This window comes from Ranitomeya variabilis, chromosome 3 (assembly GCF_051348905.1).
Source record: "Ranitomeya variabilis isolate aRanVar5 chromosome 3, aRanVar5.hap1, whole genome shotgun sequence".
NCBI classification, from domain to species: Eukaryota; Metazoa; Chordata; class Amphibia; order Anura; family Dendrobatidae; genus Ranitomeya; species Ranitomeya variabilis.
Window position 1 is genome coordinate 255237606 of NC_135234.1, and position 10623 is coordinate 255248228.

The 10623-nt window shown below is 49.4% G+C and overlaps 1 protein-coding gene across 5 annotated transcripts in view; it reads right to left on the reverse strand.

The window, feature by feature from the left end:
• Positions 1–7504, reverse strand: part of NAV1 (neuron navigator 1) — a 205512-nt gene extending 198008 nt beyond the window's left edge. For 2 of the 5 annotated variants that reach the window (XM_077295398.1, XM_077295400.1), the window contains exons 1-2: positions 7032–7421; positions 6183–6707 (exon numbers count right to left, since the gene is read on the reverse strand). In XM_077295398.1, coding sequence (XP_077151513.1) covers positions 6183–6693 — 511 coding nt within the window. In that variant the 5' untranslated portion in view covers positions 6694–6707; positions 7032–7421. Of the gene's footprint in view, positions 1–6182; positions 6708–7031 lie in introns of all 5 variants that reach the window. The other 3 variants (XM_077295397.1, XM_077295399.1, XM_077295396.1) reach the window with 3 other exon arrangements.
• Between the last annotated feature and the right edge of the window lie 3119 nt (positions 7505–10623).

The following is a 10623-nucleotide window of genomic DNA, read 5'->3' on the forward strand; positions in this document are numbered from 1 at the left end:
GCCATTAGAAACCAGGCAGAGTGATATTCAGTCCTTTTTATATAATGAGAGGAATGAATTAATATATGATTTTTTTTTATTAGGGCTTGTTCAGACAAGCATATAATCAGTCCATGTCCAGGTATAGAACAGCATCAATACAAGTCAATGACACATTACCGTTTTTACACACGGACCATCGCAGAATGCGCTATTTTCACCTGCATTTAGGATCAGACTCGCCCATTATAAGTCAATGGGTGCACAAAAAAACGGCTCCCATAGGGTTTACCATCCGTATGTCATGTGTTTGTCACAGATCTATTGCAATTATTAAGATAGGAAATCACGTATGCCCTTAATTATTTATTAAATTGTTCATGTAAGAAACAGATGCCCTACGGATGACTGTATGCGTGGCCTTGGCTGAACCCGTTCAGATGAGAATATGAAAAATAATCCAGAAAAATCAGATGACTTTCATGAGTATTGGCATCCATGTGCTGCTTCTTTATATCTCTAGTAATACATCAACTGTTTAAAATATACACAATCAAATGCAGTGTCCAATGTCAGTGATTGCAGAATGATAAAAAGGTTTGTGGGCAAAGACTAAGTATAGGGGCTCAATCAGATGTTTGTACAACTCAGTCCGATCTCTGACCTGAGACTGACGGCCTCATAGAAATACATGAAGTGGTCATGCTACGGTAGGGAAATTCGTGGCCAGTCCGTGCATTGCAGGATGAGACCGGACTAATCTGAATGGGCGACTAAATGAGCAAACCTTGTATTTTGTAAAGTGAAATATTTGGTCGTTGTTTGCTTAGGAGCCCAGTGGGCGGTCCTACTCAGTGATTGACAGCTGTGTCTGCATGCTCAGTTATACAGGGAAAACTGGCAATCAGTGAATAAGGCCGAAATATGCAAACATCTGAAAACTAAGTGAATAAAATGGAAATGTTTCTTAAAATGTTCCAACAAAAAATGTATGCTCAGCTCCTCCTGCTCTATAACATGTAGCCTGCAGATCAGACACTATTTTCTTATTTGACACCATTGTCAATCAAATTGTCCCCTCTGACACCGCACCTCAATACAATGTGGCCATTTCCACCATGCAAAGATGAAATACCGCCATTATACATTTACTACTCCCATACTGTGCTTGGTACAGTCATAAAATACCCAATTAATGCCCCAAAACACATGCATGCTGCTGATGTACTGTAGATAAAGGGAGAACTGAGCAGGAGGCTGGGGAATCAGCCCTCGGGACAGAAAGTTTTCGCAATTCATTATCTAGTGACAGTGTGATCACATTTTCATACTAAACATAGTAAAGAAGACTTCTCTGCGCCCGCACTGTCATCCACATATCTTCTATTAGGTATTATTAGGGATGTTTTACGCTACAACTGTGTGAAAATCCTGAACTGCACAAGACCGGAAAGAAGTGCAGACAGCGCAGAGATAATCAATTAGAAGACGCCTAACCGAAATCAAGTGACTACATCATATGACCAGGTCATAACAGCATCTTCTATTTTAGACTGTCTTCATGTTCTCCACCCTTATAAGAACATTTCGTTCCAGGCCTTGATATTTCTTTACTCATCTAAAAGTTAGCTCCAAAGGACACAAGGCAAGAGCTCACAAGACAGGTCAATATTTGACTACATCAGGAGCGTTTATAAGGAAAAGTGACGTTTAAGGGCTGATTCAGACTAGCGTGGCCTATGGACGAGTGCTACGTACGGATCAGATCGCAGCACGCACCATTCTCTTCAGTGTCATAGATGAAAATCTCCTATGCAAGTGTAAAAGTACGCTACGGATCCACCGTAGCATCCGATTTGTACAAATACATTGCCATTATTAATCTAGGAAGCTGTATCTGATCATGTACACACTGTCGCCACACGGACATAATACATGGACAGACGGGTGACAATATCCAAGCTTTCTGTATGAAACTCGATTTTTACATTGACATGTTTTTTCGGGCATGTTAAAGTGTTCTTGTTCAGATATTCAAACAATTTTTGCATCTTTTTTCGTCATATGTTGGGCCTAATAATTTTTATGTTATTTTCATACTCGCTTTTTTTTACATTTCTGCCGATATCATAAAAGACTTTTGTGGGGCAGGTTACCATTTAAATACGGTACTTTTTTTATAATAAGATTTCCCCTATAACTGGGCCTGGTACACTAGCCCCTGTTACAGGGTAAATGCTGGTGCACCGTGTAGCTGACTGGATCTCCTGCTCGCTCCTTACACCGGTAACGCCATTAACACTTCCTAACTTTGTGTCCGCCGCACTTATTTAGCACTGTGTACGCATCGATCGAGAAGGCAGAGACATATTATCACAAGCCGTCCTGATTCGGAGATATATGCTTATTGCCATATTTAATCTTGAAATTACGACCCCTGTAGTTTGTTCCTGGTTTTTGCTTAAATTATGAACACAGTTTTCCCAAGAGCAAATAAATACAGTTTAGCACATTAGAGGAAATTATTAGAATCATTGCGCTATATCACCATATCAATAAACCGTCGCTTTAACTAATTGTAACTGATAAAAAGAGTAGATTAAAGTCTCCCACCTCTGATATGTTTCGTTGCCGATAGTCTACTTGGGGCTGTATTACAGACTGCTCTAAACGGAGACGCTGCGTCTCATATACATGAATACAATACCGCACTGATATACAAGTAGATCGCAAACCAAACTGTATTTTTAAATACACATTCTTTTAGTAAGTTACAATTTAGACTTATGTCGATATTTCATATATATATTTATATATGCTCTTTTATATACTGCAGATATATGTATCATATTTATGCTTAATATTTGTACATATATATATGCTCTTTTATATATCAGCATATTTTATTCATATTCACATATATATTAATTATTTATGTGGTTTAGTTTTTTTGCACATTATGATTGTTGTTAATTATATAATTTTTTCCTTACTGTTTTTTGTCTTATTTCGGCTTCACTGCGCACTTATTATTCACTTTGTACTTTTTTATTTTACCGTTGTTGTTATTATACACATGGCGATTATCATTTTCTTCATTGGATCTCATCATTGTTGCCGTGTTTCTTTAGTAAACCGTCTCTGGTGTTTTTTGTCTGCTATTTATGGTGACTTCCGGACCTACGCTGGGTATTCACTAGTCTATGGTGTGGCACGCAGGGTGCTTGATGTTTGTTGGCGGTCGCCATGACTACTTGATAGGGCGCACCGGATGTGGCGTCAGTGATGTGCGGCGATTGCAGTTCCGGTTATTGTCCGGGATGATTATGGTTGCGCGGCCATGTGGATTGCGGGCTGGTGCACATGTTCTCCCGCGCCAACCAACGGCTGTTCCTGTTCCGGTGTTACATGTGAGTGTGTGTATTACCACATCGGCGTTCATTTCATTTATTTGCGCATGCGTACACAGGAGTCCCTCATTATCAATCTTAATGCTAGCACCTCTCCTATTGGTCTCTATGGATATATATACGATCAATGGCCAGTACCCAACCACCCCCAGACGAAGCATTTCAGTGCGAAACGCGCTTCGGGTGTTGGTGGGCCCCCAGGAGCGCTTCATTTGGTAACTATACCAATATATTGTTAAACTTATACCCTGTTATTATTATTACTTTTTTTACTAGTACTTGCATGTTTGCACATGGTCATTTGCACAATGGTTATATGCATTGTTATGTCTTGGTTTGTAGTATGATACCACTACTAATGGAGCCCTGACCTGGGTAGCCCACCTATTTCCTGTGCTTTACGTGTATACCCATTTATACGTATTATTTTTTTATGTTGGATAATAAAATGTACTTGTATTTTACTGGCCTTGTGTGAAGGTAGTTTCTTTGGTGCGTTGTAAGTTACAATTCATTAAAGAGGACTTGTCGCATGTCAAAATTGTCCAGTTGATGCTTTTAAATTTAATCCCGCTGCTCTTGGGATTATCACATTTTATATGGTGCCAGATATCTGGGCCTTTTAACTTATTTTTATGGTCTGCACCAAGGAGACGTGTCTCTGAAGGTTCCTTGGGGGGTGCCTTTAAGTTGGTCCGCATAATTACCCTGTAAGCCACGTCCCCTCGGTACAGGCCATGAACACTTGCACCAAATAAGATGGCCCATATTTCTCTACCTGTAAGGTGGATTTTAAAAGAGAAAAGAAAAGAATAATCAGGGCATCAGAGCAAAGACTGGCCACTTTTGATCTAGTGACACGTCATCTTTAAAATTAAGTTGTATTCATTAAGTGATATAATACAATATCATATTGTGGTAAACTGTGATTTTGATGAGCCCTTGGACAAACTGTGTTCATATTATATTCGCAATTGGCGTAAGGAAGAACAATTTCCTACTGCCTTCTGGGGTTAGCTTTGCTTTACTCTGGATCATCACTACTGGATGAGATGTACATCTTCTTTTAAATGGACCTGAGTAACCACATGCAAGCAGCAAGTACATTTTGCTGACAGCCAGGAAAGCAGCCGCAATGAATCTGGAGTCAGATTGCTCGGTAATGCACCACTCCAACTTCTCAGCAGTCTCACGCTAAACATGGGCAGCACAAAGCAGTGACAGGCCAGCTCATGGCAGTGCACCATGACGCACGCTGGAAAAGTCACATCATGCTGCGGACTTCCCCACTGAAATGTGCTGCAAACCCAGCAGACAAATCTGTAGCTGATAAATCCGGTTATACTAAAAAGCCACAAAAATGGGAACTCCTTGCGTAAGACCTCCAGAAGCACATCTGCATTATCTCTATTGTTCTGCTTCATTATAGGAAGTGGAAGTAGCGGAAGAGCTGAATCCGAGTGCCCAAATGCCATTCTACTGGACCAAACAGAGCGTTCATTTGTCTGGAATTTCTTTAAGGAATCTGCCCTGATCCTCAATGCCGGTGTCGGTCTCCCCAAAAGAACAGCACTCTACCATACATAAACGGGACAAAACAGGGGAACATATCCAAACAAACAGCAGGCCTGTGAGCCAGAATAAGTATGGAAAACTATTGTCCTACAACCCAAACCCTACAAATCAGTCATCGTATGACTCCATTCCCTTAACAGCCCAGTGTCTGACTAACGTCTGTATCATGGCCTCATCCACTGACTCACCGTACACAGGACAGTAAGCAGAACACTCGCTCTTACCACCCAGGGTCACGCCGTCTGGGAATCCACTCACACCATAGCTATCAATGTCAGCCGCCACATACCAGAAGTGCAATAGATCTTCAAGACCTGGAAACCTCCATGACAGAAAAAGCTGGTGCCTTCTTTTGCGGATGAGTAATAAAATTTTGAAGATGCTCCTGTACCCATATGGCGGCTGTCATATAACTAGGACTCAGATCACAGAATATTCACAAACTGCTCTTTGGGGGAATCCATCAGCAATAATGTTTAAGCCGTATTCACACATCCATGTGCCGCGTACAGGCTGCGGGTCTCAGGCTGGCCACAGGTATCCTGACCTGAAATTGACAGCCCCGGTGAATCACGGACCGGGACACATAGACATGTGTGAATAGAGCCTTAGTACGCCGGTCTTGGTCGAGGGTGGCTGGAGAAAAGTGACAAAAATTCATTAAAGGGGTTATCCTCTTTCAGTTAATGTTTGTCTGTGGGCACAGTGAAAACAAACCACACTGTCATCACCATCTCCAAGTCTACTAGTGTGCCCCCGCTCGTTCCCGATGATAGCGTGGCAGCCAATCAGTGAGATCAGCCAGTGTAGACGGGACGCCCCACCTAGAGCCACTGATCTCAGTGAATTGCTGTTGACTTGACGTCAAGGCCAGTCAGTCATTGAGAGCAGCGGCGTTGACTCGCCAGTAGAGACGGTCAATTCAGCAGTTTCTTTCTTGTATAGTAAACTGTGCCCAGGAACGGATATTAACTGAAAGCAGACCACCCCCTTAACATATCTGCCTCCTATTAGTACCTATGGCACATCTTTCTGCTGCCCAAGTACATGTGACATAAATGATAGGAAATCTGCATTTTGTGAGGCCTCGTCCCCTAACGCTGAGCTCTGACCATTTTTCTAAAAGGCAAACATAATATCTTTGTTGCCACCTACATGTTGCACAAACATCTGCACTTTTTAGCTAGTCACATGGGTCCCAAAGTGGTATTTTCTTACCTAACATCTGACTGAAGAGCAGCTGCTCCAGATCGCCAAGAACAGTCACCACTAGTTCAGGATCCACCTTGAGGAAAGTCTTCTTGTCATCAGAGGGGTCACTGGTCGACTCCTCGGCTGCAGGGCCGCCGCTGCTCGTGTCCGATGTTTTACTGAGCGGCTTCACCTCCGCATATGGACCGCGAGGAATCCGGCTAGGCGTCCTGGGTTGTAGAAGGGAGTGTTCTGAGCGAGACAGTGCCCTGGACATGGCAGGGGAAGCTGGACTGGCAGCATGGTTGCGTGGTGGCGTTATAGTAGACAGGTCATCACACCAGTCAGGGCCACACAGACGGAGTTTCTTCTCAGCATCAGTCAGCACGGACAGATTGGTGAGGGAGCGCTGGCGTCTAAGAGGTGCTCCGGGCAAGCGGGATTCGTGGGCAGTACTTGAGGGGCCACGGAAAACCCGCAGCTCCGCAGAACGGCCTGGACCCACCCCCGAGGGCGGCTTCACCTTCCGCTGCATCATTCCACCTCCCCGTCCTGGAAGAAGAGGAGAGATATTGCAAAGGAGGCAAATCTGTCTGAGGGGTGAAACGCTGAAAGACGGGGGCGAGTGACAGGCTGGCACAGCAGTGGCCTACAGCAGAAAGCAAGCTGCCGAGCATGGGGGGACAGGGCACAGGCAAAATGGAGAAGGAAGGTGGGAAAAAAGGAGGGATGATGCAAGGGAAGAAAATGGTGGAGAAGGATGCACACAGAATATAGGAAAAGAAAGGAAAATAGATGGCAAGCAAAAGTAGGGCAGGGGCTAGAGGAGGAACACTGACAGCAAGGACGGAGGGCATCCATGCTGGCACTACCCACCGCAATGCCCCGGCGTCGGTCCTAACGGGCACTCCCTCCGCCGCTCTCCCGCTACGTCCCCGAGGATGCTGAGATAAAGGGAGGAGGAAGGAAAGGGGGAGAGAGGAAGCGAGAGGAAGGAGGAGGGAGGAAGAGACAGAAGAAGAAAGAGGAGGCGGAGGAGGGACTGCAAAGCAGAGGACGCAGCGCACACCGAGCAGCAGGACGGAAGGGCTACACACGGGAGGAGTTATCCCAGTGATGCAGATGCGCTCGGCACTGGCACGAACTGTGGGCGCGCTGTGCCACCAGATGAATGGAGGCGGCTGGGCATTCTGCAGCTTGTCAGCAGTACGGTGGTGCCCACTCCGCGCATTCCGCCCTCTATGCCAGCTACAATGGAGCGGTGACAGTGGGCAGAGCCCGATCTCACGGCTTGTGGAGCCTCCCGCACCTTATTGTTTGCACTGATCGAACGTGGCCACCCGGCGGCCGCAGCCGGTATTGCAGGCCTGCCCAAATTCTCGCGCAGGGAGGATCGCTGCAGTTTTACGTATTTCCGACGTGTGTCCACACACAACATCTGCAGGCTGACTGTACCCCAGGGATGGAGGGGGCGCTACAGCCTGCACTGGGGGGTAACTCCGACCCCTACATGCTCCAGGCTGTACCCCAGGGATGGAGGGGGCGGTACAGCCTGCACTGGGGGGTAACTCCGACCCCTACATGCTCCAGGCTGTACCCCAGGGACAGAGGGGGCGCTACAGCCTGCACTGGGGGGGGGGGTAACTCCGGCCCCTACATGCTCCAGGCTGTACCCCAGGGATGGGGGGCTGTACAGGCTGACTCCGGGGTAACTCCGACCCCTACATGCTCCAGGCTGTACCCCAGGGACAGAGGGGGCGCTACAGCCTGCACTGGGGGGTAACTCCGACCCCTACATGCTCCAGGCTCTACCCCAGGGACGGAGGGGGAATAAATGGGTGATACAGGCTGACTCTGGGGTAACTCCGACCCCTACATGCTCCAGGCTGTACCCCAGGGATGGAGGGGGCGGTACAGCCTGCACTGGGGGGTAACTCCGACCCCTACATGCTCCAGGCTGTACCCCAGGGACAGAGGGGGCGCTACAGCCTGCACTGGGGGGGGGGGGGGGGGTAACTCCGGCCCCTACATGCTCCAGGCTGTACCCCAGGGATGGAGGGGGCTGTACAGGCTGACTCCGGGGTAACTCCGACCCCTACATGCTCCAGGCTGTACCCCAGGGACAGAGGGGGCGCTACAGCCTGCACTGGGGGGTAACTCCGACCCCTACATGCTCCAGGCTCTACCCCAGGGACGGAGGGGGAATAAATGGGTGATACAGGCTGACTCTGGGGTAACTCCGACCCCTACATGCTCCAGGCTGTACCCCAGGGATGGAGGGGGCGGTACAGCCTGCACTGGGGGGTAACTCCGACCCCTACATACTCCAGGCTGTACACCAGGGATGGAGGGGGCGGTACAGCCTGCACTGGGGGGTAACTCCGACCCCTACATGCTCCAGGCTGTACCCCAGGGATGGAGGGGGCGGTACAGCCTGCACTGGGGGGTAACTCCGACCCCTACATGCTCCAGGCTCTACCCCAGGGACGGAGGGGGAATAAATGGGTGATACAGGCTGACTCTGGGGTAACTCCGACCCTCTACATGCTCCAGGCTGTACCCCAGGGATGGAGGGGGCGGTACAGGCTGACTCTGGGGTAACTCCGACCCCTACATGCTCCATGCTGTACCCCAGGGATGGAGGGGGCGGTACAGGCATTAGCCATGGTAACTCCGACCCTACATGCTCCAGGCTGTACTTCAGGGACAGAGGGGGAATAAATGGGTGATACAGGCTGACTCTGGGGTAACTCCGACCCCTACATGCTCCAGGCTGTACCCCAGGGACAGAGGGGGCGCTACAGCCTGCAGTGGGGGTAACTCCGGCCCCTACATGCTCCAGGCTGTACCCCAGGGATGGAGGGGGCGGTAGAGGTTGCACTGGGGGGGGTAACTCCGACCTCTAAATGCTCCAGGCTGTACTCCCGGGATGGAGGGGGCACTACAGCCTGCACTGGGGGTAACTCCGGCCCCTACATGCTCCAGGCTGTACCCCAGGGATGGAGGGGGCGGTAGAGGTTGCACTGGGGGGTAACTCCGACCTCTAAATGCTCCAGGCTGTACTCCCGGGATGGAGAGGGCGCTACAGCCTGCACTGGGGGTAATTCCAACCCCTACATGCTACAGCTGTACCCCAGGGATGGAGAGGGCGGTAGAACCTTAACTGAGGGGTAACTCCTACCCCTACATGCTCCAGGCTGTACCCCAGGGAAGGAGGGGACAGTACAGCCTGCACTCAGGGATATCTCCGACCCCCACATGCTCCAGGCTGTACCCCAGGGATGGAGAGGACAGTACAGCCTGCACTCAGGGATATCTCCGACCCCCACATGCTCCAGGCTGTACCCCAGGGATGGAGGGGACGGTACCACCTGCACTCGGAGGTAACTCCGACCCCTACATGCTCCAGGCTGTACCCCAGGGAAGGAGGGGACAGTACAGCCTGCACTCAGGGATATCTCCGACCCCCACATGCTCCAGGCTGTACCCCAGGGAAGGAGGGGACAGTACAGCCTGCACTCAGGGATATCTCCGACCCCCACATGCTCCAGGCTGTACCCCAGGGAAGGAGGGGACAGTACAGCCTGCACTCAGGGATATCTCCGACCCCCACATGCTCCAGGCTGTACCCCAGGGATGGAGAGGACAGTACAGCCTGCACTCAGGGATATCTCCGACCCCCACATGCTCCAGGCTGTACCCCAGGGATGGAGGGGACGGTACCACCTGCACTCGGAGGTAACTCCGACCCCTACATGCTCCAGGCTGTACCCCAGGGATGGAGAGGGCGGTACAGCCTGCACTCCAGGGTCACTCCTATTCCTACATGCTCCACGCTGTACCCCAGGGATGGAGAGGGCGGTACAGCCTGAACTCGGGGGTTTCTCCAATTCATACAGGATGGAGGCTGTAACCCAAAGATGGAGAGAGCTGTACAGCCTGCACTTGGGGGTAGCTCCGCTTCCTACATGCTGGGGGCTGAGCCTCCTCCAGGCCTCATACCTACCATACCATATGCTAGAATGTTGCTCCATGTAACAGCAGACTCGGCTTAGCCCGTGTCATTTGTACTGCTCAGTAGCTTATAAGCAACTTTAAGAGGGTCACCATTAAACCTGCCTATAATGTAGCATGCTTCCGACATGTTTGTGTCTCCATGGTAACAGGCCATGCCATCCCTGCGGTCTTACTTCCAGAATCCCCCAGTAGTCCTCACCTTACAACATGTGGGTCACTTCTGACGTCAGAATGGCCCATGCGATCTGTATGGGGGCACAGATCCTTGGGCCAAGTTCAGACTGTTTTTTTCACACAGCAATGCCTAGACTGACCGCGAGCCCCCCAACATGAACTCACAGCCTCATATGTGTCCATCAGGCTGAAAGGTCAGGGGCCTTGCGGTCAGTCTGGGCACCACAGTTCATATACAGGGTGCCAATTTCACCCATCTGGACTCGGCCTTGCACCG